This window comes from Anomaloglossus baeobatrachus, chromosome 3, assembly GCF_048569485.1.
Source record: "Anomaloglossus baeobatrachus isolate aAnoBae1 chromosome 3, aAnoBae1.hap1, whole genome shotgun sequence".
In the NCBI taxonomy this organism is placed as follows: domain Eukaryota; kingdom Metazoa; phylum Chordata; class Amphibia; order Anura; family Aromobatidae; genus Anomaloglossus; species Anomaloglossus baeobatrachus.
The window spans coordinates 699,643,875-699,662,650 of NC_134355.1; the positions used below are offsets into that span (position 1 = coordinate 699,643,875).

At 44.8% G+C, this 18,776-nt stretch overlaps 1 protein-coding gene across 1 annotated transcript in view; it reads right to left on the reverse strand.

Moving 5' to 3' along the window:
* The window catches only part of LOC142297464 (T-cell differentiation antigen CD6-like), a 65,561-nt gene that overhangs the window by 7,906 nt on the left and 38,879 nt on the right, over positions 1–18,776 (reverse strand). The window contains exons 9-10 of the mRNA XM_075341689.1: positions 10,699–10,803; positions 1,901–1,981 (exon numbers count right to left, since the gene is read on the reverse strand). Of these exons, the coding sequence (XP_075197804.1) occupies positions 1,901–1,981; positions 10,699–10,803 (186 nt within the window). The remainder of the gene's footprint in view (positions 1–1,900; positions 1,982–10,698; positions 10,804–18,776) is intronic.

An 18,776-nucleotide genomic window follows, 5' to 3' on the forward strand; every position in this document is an offset into this window, starting at 1 on the left:
GAACATGGTGCTGAGTGGTGAGGTACAAGTGAACATGGTGCTGAGTGGTGAGGAACAAGTGAACATGGTGCTGAGTGGTGAGGAACAAGTGAACATGGTGCTGAGTGGTGAGGTACAAGTGAACATGGTGCTGAGTGGTGAGGTACAAGTGAACATGGTGCTGAGTGGTGAGGTACAAGCGAACATGGTGCTGAGTGGTGAGGAACAAGTGAACATGGTGCTGAGTGGTGAGGAACAAGTGAACATGGTGCTGAGTGGTGAGGTACAAGTGAACATGGTGCTGAGTGGTGAGGAACAAGTGAACATGGTGCTGAGTGGTGAGGAACAAGCGAACATGGTGCTGAGTGGTGAGGAACAAGTGAACATGGTGCTGAGTGGTGAGGTACAAGTGAACATGGTGCCGAGTGGTGAGGAACAAGTGAACATGGTGCTGAGTGGTGAGGAACAAGTGAACATGGTGCTGAGTGGTGAGGAACAAGTGAACATGGTGCTGAGTGGTGAGGAACAAGTGAACATGGTGCTGAGTGGTGAGGAACAAGTGAACATGGTGCTGAGTGGTGAGGTACAAGTGAACATGGTGCCGAGTGGTGAGGAACAAGTGAACATGGTGCTGAGTGGTGAGGAACAAGTGAACATGGTGCTGAGTGGTGAGGAACAAGTGAACATGGTGCTGAGTGGTGAGGAACAAGTGAACATGGTGCTGAGTGGTGAGGAACAAGTGAACATGGTGCTGAGTGGTGAGGTACAAGTGAACATGGTGCCGAGTGGTGAGGAACAAGTGAACATGGTGCTGAGTGGTGAGGAACAAGTGAACATGGTGCTGAGTGGTGAGGAACAAGTGAACATGGTGCTGAGTGGTGAGGAACAAGTGAACATGGTGCTGAGTGGTGAGGTACAAGTGAACATGGTGCTGAGTGGTGAGGAACAAGTGAACATGGTGCTGAGTGGTGAGGAACAAGTGAACATGGTGCTGAGTGGTGAGGTACAAGTGAACATGGTGCCGAGTGGTGAGGAACAAGTGAACATGGTGCTGAGTGGTGAGGAACAAGTGAACATGGTGCTGAGTGGTGAGGCACAAGTGAACATGGTGCTGAGTGGTGAGGAACAAGTGAACAAGGTGCTGAGTGGTGAGGAACAAATGAACATGGTGCTGAGTGGTGAGGAACAAGTGAACATGGTGCTGAGTGGTGAGGAACAAGTGAACATGGTGCCGAGTGGTGAGGAACAAGTGAACATGGTGCTGAGTGGTGAGGAACAAGTGAACATGGTGCTGAGTGGTGAGGTACAAGTGAACATGGTGCTGAGTGGTGAGGAACAAGTGAACATGGTGCTGAGTGGTGAGGAACAAGTGAACATGGTGCTGAGTGGTGAGGTACAAGTGAACATGGTGCTGAGTGGTGAGGTACAAGTGAACATGGTGCTGAGTGGTGAGGAACAAGTGAACATGGTGCCGAGTGGTGAGGAACAAGTGAACATGGTGCCGAGTGGTGAGGAACAAGTGAACATGGTGCCGAGTGGTGAGGAACAAGTGAACATGGTGCCGAGTGGTGAGGAACAAGTGAACATGGTGCTGAGTGGTGAGGAACAAGTGAACATGGTGCCGAGTGGTGAGGAACAAGTGAACATGGTGCCGAGTGGTGAGGTACAAGTGAACATGGTGCTGAGTGGTGAGGAACAAGTGAACATGGTGCCGAGTGGTGAGGAACAAGTGAACATGGTGCCGAGTGGTGAGGAACAAGTGAACATGGTGCTGAGTGGTGAGGTACAAGTGAACATGGTGCCGAGTGGTGAGGAACAAGTGAACATGGTGCCGAGTGGTGAGGAACAAGTGAACATGGTGCCGAGTGGTGACTATGAGGTGATAATTTTTCCTGTATTGATATCTATCGCTGTATCTCACGTGGTCTTCGATGCTTGTTTGGGGCACACAGTGCGGCTGTCACTTCTGCTTCAGTCTCTTTTTGTCGTTTTGAGAAAGAATCTACAAAAGATTGTTAAAATCATAAAATATAGAAAAGGGTTACTCTCTGGAGACCTGTATAGTGGATAAAAATACTGGAAAGATATTGTGAAGTTTCAAAGATTTGGACACCAAGTGCTCCACTATCTCACAATCTAATGATCACAGTCTTAACCGTGCGCTAAATACACATCCCTTTAAGAAGTGATATCAGCTCACCTCAAAAAGCTAATTGTTCTCCTTTAATACATTTTCCTCATAATGTGGTCCCTTCTACCATCTGACCATGTCCAGACACTGGCTCATGTATGTACATATACAGATACTGGCCGGTGACCGGCTCATACATGTACATATACAGATACTGGCCGGTGACCGGCTCATACATGTACATATACAGATACTGGCCAGTGACCGGCTCATACATGTACATATACAGATACTGGCCGGTGACCGGCTCATACATGTACATATACAGATACTGGCCAGTGACCGGGTCATACATGTACATATATAGATACTGGCCAGTGACCGGCTCATACATGTACATATACAGATACTGGCCAGTGACCGGGTCATACATGTACATATATAGATACTGGCCAGTGACCGGCTCATACATGTACATATACAGATACTGGCCGGTGACCGGCTCATATATGTACATATACAGATACTGGCCGGTGACCGGCTCATACATGTACATATACAGATACTGGCCAGTGACCGGCTCATACATGTACATATACAGATACTGGCCGGTGACCGGCTCATACATGTACATATACAGATACTGGCCAGTGACCGGGTCATACATGTACATATATAGATACTGGCCAGTGACCGGCTCATACATGTACATATACAGATACTGGCCAGTGACCGGGTCATACATGTACATATATAGATACTGGCCAGTGACCGGCTCATACATGTACATATACAGATACTGGCCGGTGACCGGCTCATATATGTACATATACAGATACTGGCCGGTGACCGGCTCATACATGTACATATACAGATACTGGCCGGTGACTGGCTCATACATGCACATATACAGATACTGGCCAGTGACGATCTCATACATGTACATATACAGATACTGGCCAGTGACCGGCTCATACATGTACATATACAGATACTGGCCAGTGACGATCTCATACATGTACATATACAGATACTGGCCAGTGACCGGCTCATACATGTACATATACAGATACTGGCCAGTGACCGGCTCATATATGTACATATACAGATACTGGCCGGTGACCGGCTCATACATGTACATATACAGATACTGGCCGGTGACTGGCTCATACATGCACATATACAGATACTGGCCAGTGACGATCTCATACATGTACATATACAGATACTGGCCAGTGACCGGCTCATACATGTACATATACAGATACTGGCCAGTGACCGGCTCATACATGTACATATACAGATACTGACCAGTGACGATCTCATACATGTACATATACAGATACTGGCCAGTGACCGGCTCATACATGTACATATACAGATACTGGCCAGTGACCGGCTCATACATGTACATATACAGATACTGGCCGGTGACCGGCTCATACATGTACATATACAGATACTGGCCAGTGACCGGCTCATACATGTACATATACAGATACTGGCCGGTGACCGGCTCATACATGTACATATACAGATACTGGTCGGTGACCAGGTCATACATGTACATATACAGATACTGGCCGGTGACCGGCTCATACATGTACATATACAGATACTGGCTGGTGACCGGCTCATACATGTACATATACAGATACTGGCCGGTGACCGGCTCATACATGTACATATACAGATACTGGCTGGTGACCGGCTCATACATGTACATATACAGATACTGGCCGGTGACCGGCTCATATATGTACATATACAGATACTGGCCGGTGACCGGCTCATGCATGTACATATACAGATACTGGCCAGTGACCGGCTCATACATGTACATATACAGATACTGGCCAGTGACCGGCTCATACATGTACATATACAGATACTGGCCAGTGACGATCTCATACATGTACATATACAGATACTGGCCAGTGACCGGCTCATACATGTACATATACAGATACTGGCCAGTGACCGGCTCATACATGTACATATACAGATACTGGCCAGTGACGATCTCACACATGTACATATACAGATACTGGCCAGTGACCGGCTCATACATGTACATATACAGATACTGACCGGTGACCGGCTCATATATGTACATATACAGATACTGGCCGGTGACCGGCTCATACATGTACATATACAGATACTGGCCGGTGACCGGCTCATACATGTACATATACAGATACTGGCCAGTGACCGGCTCATACATGTACATATACAGATACTGGCCGGTGACCGGCTCATACATGTACATATACAGATACTGGCCGGTGACCGGCTCATACATGTACATATACAGATACTGGCCAGTGACCGGCTCATACATGTACATATACAGATACTGGCCGGTGACCGGCTCATACATGTACATATACAGATACTGGCCGGTGACCGGGTCATACATGTACATATACAGATACTGGCCAGTGACCGTCTCATACATGTACATATACAGATACTGGCCGGTGACCGGCTCATACATGTACATATACAGATACTGGCCAGTGACCGGCTCATACATGTACATATACAGATACTGGCCGGTGACCGGCTCATACATGTACATATACAGATACTGGCCGGTGACCGGCTCATACATGTACATATACAGATACTGGCCGGTGACCGGGTCATACATGTACATATACAGATACTGGCCAGTGACCGTCTCATACATGTACATATACAGATACTGGCCGGTGACCGGCTCATACATGTACATATACAGATACTGGCCAGTGACCGGCTCATACATGTACATATACAGATACTGGCCAGTGACCGGCTCATACATGTACATATACAGATACTGGCCAGTGACCGGCTCATACATGTACATATACAGATACTGGCCAGTGACGATCTCATACATGTACATATACAGATACTGGCCGGTGACTGGCTCATACATGTACATATACAGATACTGGCCAGTGACCGGCTCATACATGTACATATACAGATACTGGCCAGTGACCGGCTCATACATGTACATATACAGATACTGGCCAGTGACCGGGTCATACATGTACATATACAGATACTGGCAAGTGACCGGCTCATACATGTACATATACAGAGATACTGGCCAGTGACCGGCTCATACATGTACATATACAGATACTGGCCAGTGACCGGCTCATACATGTACATATACAGATACTGGCCAGTGACCGGCTCATACATGTACATATACAGATACTGGCCGGTGACCGGGTCATACATGTACATATACAGATACTGGCCGGTGACCGGCTCATACATGTACATATACAGATACTGGCCAGTGACCGGCTCATACATGTACATATACAGATACTGGCCAGTGACCGGGTCATACATGTAGATATACAGATACTGTCCGGTGACCGGGTCATACATGTACATATACAGATACTGGCCGGTGACCGGCTCATACATGTACATATACAGATACTGGCCAGTGACCAGGTCATACATGTACATATACAGATACTGGCCAGTGACCGGCTCATACATGTACATATACAGATACTGGCCGATGAACGGCTCATACATGTACATATACAGATACTGGCTAGTGACAATCTCATACATGTACATATACAGATACTGGCCGGTGACCGGCTCATACATGTACATATACAGATACTGGCCAGTGACCGGCTCATACATGTACATATACAGATACTGGCCGGTGACCGGGTCATACATGTACATATACAGATACTGGCCGGTGACCGGCTCATACATGTACATATACAGATACTGGCCAGTGACTGGCTCATACATGTACATATACAGATACTGGCCAGTGACCGGGTCATACATGTAGATATACAGATACTGTCCGGTGACCGGGTCATACATGTACATATACAGATACTGGCCGGTGACCAGCTCATACATGTACATATACAGATACTGACCGGTGACCGGCTCATATATGTACATATACTTCATGCAGCATTTGCTTGGACCTGTCCCGCCCACAGCCATGACTCAGTCATGGGTACGGGATTGAAATAGACCAGGTGAGTGCTGCTGAGAGCAGTTCTACTATTCATATGTGAGGCCGTATGGCACATTTTTATAAAAATATTTTAGTGTAGGACTGCCTCAAATGAGATTTGCCGTGACGTGGCGAGGCAGCTCAAGAAATTGCAATTTTTTGCCAAAAATCTCAAAATTTTTATAAGTACAGTTTGGAATGTTTAGTGCTGAAGTGCACATTTGGTGCTGCTTTTTGTTTTTTCTTCATTGAATTGGTCGGTGGCTGAACCCCACCTTGCTATGCACCCCAATTTGGGATGTATTCCATCTGTCTAGATTTTGGCGGTTGGTGACTGTTCACATTAAGTCATCAGGCTTTGTCCACAGGCTATTTACTTCATGCAGCATTTGCTTGGACCTGTCCCGCCCACAGCCATGACTCAGTCATGGGTACGGGATTGAAATAGACCAGGTGAGTGCTGCTGAGAGCAGTTCTACTATTCATATGTGAGGCCGTATGGCACATTTTATAAAAATATTTTAGTGTAGGACTGCCTCAAATGAGATTTGCCGTGACGTGGCGAGGCAGCTCAAGAAATTGCAATTTTTTGCCAAAAATCTCAAAATTTTTATAAGTACAGTTTGGAATGTTTAGTGCTGAAGTGCACATTTGGTGCTGGCTTTTTGTTTTTTCTTCATGTACATATACAGATACTGGCAAGTGACCGGCTCATACATGTACATATACAGATACTGGCCAGTGACCGGCTCATACATGTACATATACAGATACTGGCCGATGAACGGCTCATACATGTACATATACAGATACTGGCTAGTGACCGGGTCATACATGTAGATATACAGATACTGTCCGGTGACCGGGTCATACATGTACATATACAGATACTGGCCAGTGACCGGGTCATACATGTACATATACAGATACTGGCAAGTGACCGGCTCATACATGTACATATACAGAGATACTGGCCAGTGACCGGCTCATACATGTACATATACAGATACTGGCCAGTGACCGGCTCATACATGTACATATACAGATACTGGCCAGTGACCGGCTCATACATGTACATATACAGATACTGGCCGGTGACCGGGTCATACATGTACATATACAGATACTGGCCGGTGACCGGCTCATACATGTACATATACAGATACTGGCCAGTGACCGGCTCATACATGTACATATACAGATACTGGCCAGTGACCGGGTCATACATGTAGATATACAGATACTGTCCGGTGACCGGGTCATACATGTACATATACAGATACTGGCCGGTGACCGGCTCATACATGTACATATACAGATACTGGCCAGTGACCAGGTCATACATGTACATATACAGATACTGGCCAGTGACCGGCTCATACATGTACATATACAGATACTGGCCGATGAACGGCTCATACATGTACATATACAGATACTGGCTAGTGACAATCTCATACATGTACATATACAGATACTGGCCGGTGACCGGCTCATATATGTACATATACAGATACTGGCCAGTGACCGTCTCATACATGTACATATACAGATACCGGCCAGTGACGATCTCATACATGTACATATACAGATACTGGCCAGTGACCGGCTCATACATGTACATATACAGATACTGCCCGATGACCGGATCATACATGTACATATACAGATACTGGCCGGTGACCGGCTCATACATGTACATATACAGATACTGGCCGATGACCGGATCATACATGTACATATACAGATACTGCCCGATGACCGGATCATACATGTACATATACAGATACTGGCCGGTGAGCGGCTCATACATGTACTTATAGAGGTACTGGTCACTGGCCAGTATCTGTATATATACATGTATGAGCCGGTCACTGGCCAGTATCTGTATATGTACATGTATGAGCCGGTCACTGGCCTGTATCTGTATATGTACATGTATAAGCCATCACTGGCCAGTATCTGTATATGTACATGTATGACCTGGTCACCGGCCAGTATCTGTGTTTGTACATGTATGAGCCGGTCACTGGCCAGTATCTGTATATGTACATGTGTGAGCCGGTCACCGGCCAGTATCTGTATATGTACATGTATGAGCCGGTCACCGGCCAGTATCTGTGTTTGTACATGTATGAGCCGGTCACCGGCCAGTATCTGTATATGTACATGTGTGAGCCGGTCACCGGCCAGTATCTGTATATGTACATGTATGAGCCGGTCACCGGCCAGTATCTGTATATGTACATGTATGACCTGGTCATCGGCCAGTATCTGTGTTTGTACATGTATGAGCCGGTCACCGGCCAGTATCTGTATATGTACATGTATGACCTGGTCACTGGCCAGTATCTATATATGTACATGTATGAGCCGATCACCGGCCAGTATCTGTATATGTAGATGTATGAGCCGGTCACTGGCCAGTATCTATATATGTACATATATGATCCGGTCACCGGCCAGTATCTGTATATGTACATGTATGATCCGGTCATCGAGCAGTATCTGTATATGTACATGTATGAGCCGGTCACCGGCCAGTATCTGTATATATACATGTACGAGCCGGTCACTGGCCAGTATCTGTATATGTACATGTATGAGCCGGTCACTGGCCAGTATCTGTATATTTACATGTATGAGCCGGTCACTGGCCAGTATCTGTATATGTACATGTATGACCTGGTCACCGGCCAGTATCTGTATGTGTACATGTATGAGTCGGTCACCGGCCAGAATCTGTATATGTACATGTATGAGCCGGTCACCGGCCAGTATCTGTATATGTACATGTATGAGCCGGTCACCGGCCAGTATCTGTATATGTACATGATGTATGAGCTGGTCACCGGCCAGTATCTGTATATGTACATGTGTGAGCCGATCACTGGCCTGTATCTGTACATGTACATGTAAAAGCCGTCACCGGCCAGTATCTGTATATGTACATGTATAAGCTGGTCACCGGCCAGTATCTATATCTGTACATGTATGAGCAGGTCAACAGCCAGTATCTGTATATGTACATGTACAAGCCGTCACTTGCCAGTATCTGTATATGTACAGTACATGTATGAGCCGGTCACAGGCCAGTATCTGTATATGTACATGTACAAGCCGTCACCTGCCAGTATCTGTATATGTACAGTACATGTATGAGCCGGTCACCGGCCAGTATCTGTATATGTACATGTATGAGCCGGTCACCGGCCAGTATCTGTATATGTACATGTATGAGCCGGTCACCGGCCAGTATCTGTATATGTACATGTATGAGCCGGTCACTGGCCAGTATCTGTATATGTACATGTATGAGCCGGTCACCGGCCAGTATCTGTATATGTACATGTATGAGACAGTCACCGGCCAATATCTGTATATGTACATGTATGAGTTGGTCATGTGCCAGTGTCAGGACATGTTCAGATACAAAGTACTGCTGACTTCATGGAAGGTGGTAACAAATGATAGAAGATGGTGATCATGTTCATCCTATGCAGAACATGCTCGACGCCTGCGTGTAACATGTCTGGTGGGATGCTGCGCACTTACAAAAGGTGCGGTCTTTCAGGTCAGCCAGGGAGTCCACATTTCCCAGATAAACACGCTCTTTCAAGTGTCCCCAACACCAGAAATCACAAAGATTAAGATTGTCTGAATGTGGTGGTCATGCGTTAGGGAAGGAGTGGCTCAAAATCCTGTTATCGGGAAAATGTGCACGCAGAACTTCTTCACACCATTTGCGATGTGAGGCGGTGCTGCATCATGCATGAAGGTGGTCGTCTGAAGACGCTGCCGCTGGTGGAGTTGCAGAACGACCGCTGTTTCCAGCATTGTCTGGTATCTTGCTGCTGTCACAGAACAGGTAGCAACCCCAGTTGGCCTCATTTCTTTGTAAAAGAACTGTCCGAGGATGAATGAGGTGAAGTCACACCAAACGGCTACCTTTGGCGAATGCAGCGGAACCCTCTCGACCGCATGTGGATTTTCGGTAGCCCATATGCATCAGTTTTGTGTGTTCAACGTTCCATTCGTCGCACCACAGAACATTCCATGGCCAATTGCTGTCCACTGCCACTCTCGCCAGAAGCATGAATGCAAACGTCATGCGGGTATCATTGTCATGAGGAAGAAGTTGTTGATGATGGCTATTTGCAGATTATGAAGGAGATTTGGTGAATGTGGAGCATGGAGATCTGGAAACTATGAAGAAGCCATGGTGCATAGAGCTCCCAAGATTATAAGGAAGCTGTGAACATGTTCCATGGAGATCCTTGGTGAAGCCATGATGAATGTGAAGCCTGTAGATCTGGAGACAATGAAGAGGCTGTGAAGACAAATGTGACACCAGGGTGGCACACTCACCACAGTTCCAGGTTGCGGATGTATCTGTCATCTATGATTGTAGTGCTGGACCAGAAAATAGGATTGCATTTTGTCTTAGCACTGACTCTGTAGAGAGGACCTTGTCTTAGGGCTTTATACTCGAGTTGGTGACCGCCTGAGTTATGGGTTATATGAATTCCTGTCTTGATAATTCCTTGTAATAGATGAACACATAAAAGGTTGTACTCACCATGAAATGTCACCAGAGGCATTGGGAGAGAGTCACTGAGTCTATAATCCTCTCTGTCTTCTGGGGCAGTGGATATGGTGGGCACTAGGGGGATGGAAACTGGCACTAAAACAACAAATGGCAAAGATTTATCTAACCTGAACACAACATGTAATGCACTACACAACATATAACAACCACTGATACCATGGAGAATATGGAACCTTTTACCCTCCAATATCAAGGAGAATATGGAGCCTTCCATCCAAAGAAACCATGGAAAATATGGAGTCTTTCACCCACCGATATCATGGAAACTATGGAGCCTTCCACCCATCGATATCATGGAGAATATGGAGCTTTCAATCCATCGATACCATGAAGACTATGGAGCCTTTCTCCCACTGATATCATAGAGAATATGGAGTCTTCCACTCACCAATTCCATGGAGACTAAAGAGCCTTCCATCCACCGAAACCATGGAAACTATGACGCCTTCCACCCACCAATATCATGGAGAATGAGGAGCTTTCAACCCATCGATACCATGGAGAATATGGAGCCTTTCTCCCACTGATATCATGGAGAATATAAAGACTCCCATCCACCGGTACAATAGAGACTATAGAGACTATTATTATATGAGGCCAGACTAAGGAACATATTGTAAAGCCTTCCACCCACTGATACCATGGAAAATATGGAGCCTCCCACCCACTGGTACAAAAGAGACTATAGAGCATTCCACCCACTGATACCATGGAGAATATGGAGCCTCCCGCCCACTAGTACAATAGAGATTATAGAGCCTTCCACCCACCGATACCATAGAGACCATAGAGAATTCCATCTACCATTACCATGGAGAATATGGAGCCTCCCACCCACCAGTACAATAAAGATTATAGAGCCTTCCACCCACCGATACCATGGAGACCTACATTTTAACTTCCATTTGTAGCCCTTTAGTGCTTACTACGGCCATTTTTGAGCCCAGAACTTATCGTCCCTATTGACTTGTATGGGGTTCATTGTCCAGAGTCAAGTTTGATGTCAAGTTTAGCTGCCGAACCCAATTTTTGTTTTTTGTCAATCCTGGTTCAGTAAACCCGAATATCCACGAGTTCGCTCATCACTACTACTGAGTGCACCGATACCTCATATGTGGTGGAAAACTACTATTTGGGTCATGGCAGGGCTCAGAAGGGAAGGCACGCCATTTGACTTTTTGAATGAAAAATTGGCTAGAATCGTTAGATGCCATATTGCAATTAGAGAGCCCGAGATGTGCCTAAACAGTGTAAACCCCCACAAGTGACCCAATTATGGAAACTAGACCCCTCAATGAATTTATCTAGATGGTTGCTGAGCACCTTGAACCTCAAGGCGCTTCACAGAATTTTATAATGTTAAGCCGTGAAAATAAAAACAAATCATTTTTAACCACAAAAATGTTGCTTTAACCCCAATTTTTGCATTTTCACTAAAATCACAGAAGATAATGCACCATACAGTTTGTTTTGCAATTTTGCCTGAGGTCTATAATACCTTATATGTGGTTGAAAATTTCTTTTGAGGCACAGTGCAAAGTGAAGAAGGGAAAGAAGCAGCATATTGGAGTGCAGATTTAGTTGAAATGGTGCCATGTCACATTGGCAAAGCCCCTGAGGAGCCAGAACAGCAGAAATCCTCCACAAGTGACCCCATTTTACAAACTGCAACCCTCAATGAATTCATCCAGGCTTGTAGTGAGCAGGTTAACACTACAGATGTGTCTCAACATTTTGTACTATTGGGAGGTGAAGAAAAAATAATTACATTTTTACCACTAAAATGTTGTTTTAACCCTCAGATTTCCAATTTTCACAAGGGGAATAGGTAAAAAAGGCCCCACATTGTTACACAATGTCTCCTGAACCGGGCAATACCCCACATGTGACCGTACAGTGCTGTTTGGCTGCACTTTAGGTATCAGGAGGGAAGAAAGGAGCGCCACTTGATTTTTGGAGCACATATTTTCCTAAAAAAGTTTGCAGACTCCATTTGCAGAGCCCCCAAGTGCCATAAAAACAGAGACCCCCTCAAGTGACCACACTTTAGAGATTAGACCCCTTTGGGGAATTTATCTATGGGTGTAGTGAATATTTAGTTTCTGGAAAACACCCCTTAGTGTCAAATGCAGTGAATGTTACAGAATTAAAAATTGTGCCCAGTATATTGTAGTGCCTGCACAGTGTGCCCAGCTTGTGCTTCTGGAAACACATACCCTGTAAATTAAGCGGGCTCTCCTCATTACAATAATGCCAAACATATGGACGCTAACTGTGGTTTAGGCCTTCTTCACACGTCCGTGTCTCCGGTACGTGTTTGGTCCGTTTCCTCATGTGCTGGAGACACGGGCACACGTAGACCCATTAAATCAATGAGTCTGAACTCATGTGCGTGTTCTGCCATGGACCGTGTGTACATGTGGAGCATACGTGTGCCCGTGCGCTCCCCACGTAGACGTCTGTTTTTCTCTTGCATCACGGGTGTCACACGGACCCCACACGGATGTGATCCATGTGACACGCACCAGAGAAAACACACATGCCTGTGAAATAAAAAGAATTTCTATACTCACCTTCTCCAGCGCTGCTGTCTCTGCCGCTGCTGTCACTTGCTTCCGACCCCCGCTCATTATGCTCATTGCATATTCACTCCACTGCAGGCTGAAAGCAGCAGCAGCAGCGGGGAGTCGGCAGGGCCGGAGAAAATAGATCAGCATCACGGACAGCAACGCCAGGGACAGGTGAGCAGAAAGTTCCCGTTCTCCTTGTGTTATCACAGATAACACACGGAGAACACCACATTGAGGGCAATACGCACCTTTGACACGTCCATGAAAAACGTGCGTGATTTTCATGTACATGTGAAAGAGGCCTTGGGCACATTGTGGGCGGGGATTAGGACCGAGGCAGAGCGGCAGATTGTGGCCGGTTGTCTGTACCCTATTGTGGGAGCTCCTGAGGAACCCTGGCGGGACTGTATGCCAGGGGGAAACGCGTCGAGCAAGCGGTTCCTGAATTGAGCCTGTATATAGGCTTCCAGTGATTGCACTAAAGTATTTTTTTTTTTTTTGGTCTGGCGATTAGTCCAAGTCTGCGCAAAAGCTAAGTACATCATTATATTATTGTTACATCATCTACGGTGAATTGTTTTGAGTGGAACATTGTTCCGCGGTAATATTTCTATTTATGTCATTATCATTGCTGGGCTGTGTCTGAGGACCGCTATATATGTGCTGCTTGGGGAGCCATTGTTATGCTGCCGGTATATTGTAATCTGATACTGGTGGGAGCAGGTTGATGCAGGGCCTGATAGAGGCTTTTTTCAATTTTTGGCTGCTACATGCACAGCACTTTAACATGTGTTTATTCATATGCTGCTATTGAGTGGAATGTTTACAGGCCAACTAGCATATGTGCATAGGGCTCCCTTCAATCACACTAGCACCATTGCACTTTGTCCTCATAAAGACTGGTTTATTGAGTTGTTTTGAACCTTTTCAAGCATCTTTCTATGACATAGCCTGTTCCGATATTACACCTTATTCCTGCAGAGTCATATTCACATATGTGTTAAAGGATAACAGGTTCTACCCTTGACATCATTTTTTTGCATTTTGTGTTATTTTTTGACAGTGCAGAAAAACCCTGTTTGAGCACTCCTAAACTCCCAGACTAGCTGTACGTATAACTTAGTGCAGGGAGAGGAGGGCAAGCCGACGTCTGAGCGGGGGCGCCATTACGTAACCTAGGGTGCCGACCTCCGCAGGCTAGGTAGGGAGAAGTGTAAGGGTGTTGACCACTCCCATTCTGCACTGCAGCACTTTTCTATTTATTTGTATGTATATATATGTGTGTATGTTTTTTTTTTTCATTTTGGGATATCTATTTTAACCCTTTCACGACCGGCCGATTTTTCGCTTTCCGTTTTTTTTTTTCGCCATTCTTTTTCTGAGAGACGTAACTTTTTTATTTTTCAGTCAATATGGTCATGTGAGGGCTCATTTTTTGCGGAACGAGCTGTACTTTTAAATGAAACCATCAGTTTTACCATATTATGTACTAGAAAATGGCAAAAAAATTCCAAATGCTGAAAAATTGCAAAAAAAGTGCGATAGCACTATGGTTTTTGAGATATTTTATTCACTGTGTTCACTATATGGTAAAACTGATGTGTGGGTGTGATGCCTCAGGTCAGTGCGAGTTCGTAGACACCAAACATGTATAGGTTTACTTTTATATAAGGGGTTAAAAAAAAATCGGAAGTTTGTCCGAAAAAAGTGGCGCACATTTTACGCCATATTCCGTGACCCGTAGCGTTCTCATTTTTCGGGATCTTAGGCTCAATGACGGCTTATTTTTTGCGTCTCGAGCTGACGTTTTTAACGGTACCATTTTTGCGCAGATGCTACGTTTTGATCGCCTCTTATTGCATTTTGCGCAAAAGTTGTGGCGACAAAAAAACGTCGTTTTGGCGTTTGGAATTTTTTTGCCGCTACGCCGTTTACTGATCAGATTAATTGATTTTATATTTTGATAGATCGGGCGTTTCTGAACGCGGCGATACCAAATGTGTGTATATTTTTTATTTTTTTAACCCTTTAATTTTTAATGGGGCGAATGGGGGGTGATTTGAACTTTTAGGTTTTTTTGTTTTTTTTTAATTTTTTAAAACTTATTTTTTTACTTTTTTTTTTTATTTTACTAGTCCCCCTAGGGGGCTATTGCGATCAGCATTCCGATCGCTCTGCAGTATCTGCTGATCACAGCTGGAAGGCTGTAAACAGCAGATACGCTGTCTTTCTCTTTTGCTGTGCTCCGGGCACAGCGAAAGTGAAACCAATTCATGTGTAGTACAGGAGTCATCACATGACCCTGTACTACCATGGCAACTATCGGGAGTCACGTGATCGCGTCACGTGACTTCCGGTTTCGGCGGTAAGTAAAACTTTACCGCGATTGCGCTTATAATGGCGCTGTCATGTATTGACAGCGCCATTATAAGGGGTTAATCGGCACGAGCAGATAATGATTCTGCTCGTGCCTAGCAGGCACACATCTCAGCTGTGAAAATCAGCTGAGATGTGTGCCGATCGCGGCATGCTGCCGCCGGAGGACCGCGGGCAGTAAGATTATGTCATTTAGGACGTAATTTTACGGCCCGCGGTCGTTAAGGGGTTAATCTAAATTAATTAAAAGTAAATTTTTAAAGGGTTTTTCCACGGTTTACCACATTGTGGGGCCCAGAAGACATTTGGCTTTGGGGGTGCAGATTTTGCTGGATTTCTTTTTTGAGGGGGGGCCATAGCATTTTTTCAGAGCTTTTGTGCCATCAGTAACGTGGATATCACCTATACAGTTAGGTCCAGAAATCTTTGGACAGTGACACAATTTTGGCGAGTTGGGCTCTGCATGCCACCACATTGGAATTGAAATGAAACCTCTACAACAGAATTCAAGTGCAGATTGTAACGTTTAATTTGAAGGTTTGAACAAAAATATGTGATAGAAATTGTAGGAATTGTCACATTTCTTTACAAACACTCCACATTTTAGGAGGTCAAAAGTAATTGGACAAATAAACCAAACCCAAAAAAAATGTTTTATTTTCAATATTTTGTTGCGAATCCTTTGGAGGCAATCACTGCCTTAAGTCTGGAACCCATGGACATCACCAAACGCTGGGTTTCCTCCTTCTTAATGCTTTTCCAGGCCTTTACAGCCGCAGCCTTCAGGTCTTGCTTGTTTGAGGGTCTTTCCGTCTTAAGTCTGGATTTGAGCAAGTGAAATGCATGCTCAATTGGGTTAAGATCTGGTGATTGACTTGGCCATTGCAGAATGTTCCACTTTTTTGCACTCATGAACTCATGGGTAGCTTTGGCTGTATGCTTGGGGTCATTGTCCATCTGTACTATGAAGCGCAGTCCGATCAACTTTGCGGCATTTGGCTGAATCTGGGCTGAAAGTATATCCCGGTACACTTCAGAATTCATCCGGCTACTCTTGTCTGCTGTTATGTCATCAATAAACACAAGTGACCCAGTGCCATTGAAAGCCATGCATGCCCATGCCATCACGTTGCCTCCACCATGTTTTACAGAGGATGTGGTGTGCCTTGGATCATGTGCCGTTCCCTTTCTTCTCCAAACTTTTTTCTTCCCATCATTCTGGTACAGGTTGATCTTGGTCTCATCTGTCCATAGAATACTTTTCCAGAACTGAGCTGGCTTCATGAGGTGTTTTTCAGCAAATTTAACTCTGGCCTGTCTATTTTTGGAATTGATGAATGGTTTGCATCTAGATGTGAACCCTTTGTATTTACTTTCATGGAGTCTTCTCTTTACTGTTGACTTAGAGACAGATACACCTACTTCACTGAGAGTGTTCTGGACTTCAGTTGATGTTGTGAACGGGTTCTTCTTCACCAAAGAAAGTATGCGGCGATCATCCACCACTGTTGTCATCCGTGGACGCCCAGGCCTTTTTGAGTTCCCAAGCTCACCAGTCAATTCCTTTTTTCTCAGAATGTACCCGACTGTTGATTTTGCTACTCCAAGCATGTCTGCTATCTCTCTGATGGATTTTTTCTTTTTTTTCAGCCTCAGGATGTTCTGCTTCACCTCAATTGAGAGTTCCTTAGACCGCATGTTGTCTGGTCACAGCAACAGCTTCCAAATGCAAAACCACACACCTGTAATCAACCCCAGACCTTTTAACTACTTCATTGATTACAGGTTAACGAGGGAGACGCCTTCAGAGTTAATTGCAGCCCTTAGAGTCCCTTGTCCAATTACTTTTGGTCCCTTGAAAAAGAGTAGGCTATGCATTACAGAGCTATGATTCCTAAACCCTTTCTCCGATTTGGATGTGAAAACTCTCATATTGCAGCTGGGAGTGTGCACTTTCAGCCCATATTATATATATAATTGTATTTCTGAACATGTTTTTGTAAACAGCTAAAATAACAAAACTTGTGTCACTGTCCAAATATTTCTGGACCTAACTGTATTTCTGTTAAATGATGATGGACCTGAGTGGGGACTTCTGTGTTTGTGGGTTGAGATGAATGCTATTTGGTGATTTGGGTACAGAACATTTTGGATCAGTTCCCATTTATCCTGGGCTCTATGCTGAGCACTTACATCGGGGTCTCCATCTACATTTCTGAAATACACTATTCAGATGACATCCCAAGTGATCTATTCACTAATGAGGCAGCAGAGTTACTCTGGACTTCGGTCGTCCTCTGTTCAGTGGTGTCCATCTTTTCAAAGGGGAACAAAACTGTTGATGACCACACTTTTGTGAATGCCTAAAAAGAGGCGGAAATAAATGGGCACCGCCGGACCACAGGCCACATGAGAGGTCAAAGTGACTTCCTCTGCCTCACTACAGTGAATTTTCTGTTGGAATTTTGTCGTTATCACATTTTTCAGAGATGTATACATAATTCCCAGTGTAAGCGCTCAGCATAGAGCACAGGATAAATAGGAGCCGCTCCGTCCTTGGGAGGCAGAATGAACAAATCAAGAGCAGGTGAAGAATTGACTTTATTTATTTTTTACGCCGTTCACTTTCCAATATAAGTGATTAGGCGGCTTTAGTCCTCTGGTTAGTATTACAGTAATACCAGATTTATATTTTTTTTAGGTTTGGCTACTATCACGACAAAAACACTTTTTACAAAATAAAGGTTTTTTGCATCACTGAATTTTGAAGTCTATAGTTTTTTTATTTTTCTGCCGGCAGAGTCATGTATGGGTTTGTTTTTTTGCGGGATCAGTTGGAGTTTTTATTGGTACCGTCTTGGGTCACAATATTTTTTTATTCATTTTCTAGTCTGCTTTTTGAGAGGCAGAATCTTGAAGAAACAGCAATTCAGAATTTTATTTTACACTACTAGTCACGCTGTACTCTAAGATGTACAATAGCAGTACAGCGCAGTAATGTGGGACTGAGAGGATTCCTGAAACTATCTGAGAAGGTAGTTAGCTGGTAAAGCACTAGGGGGCGTAAAAGTGGAGGAAACCTATGAGCAGGGAATTCCCTAG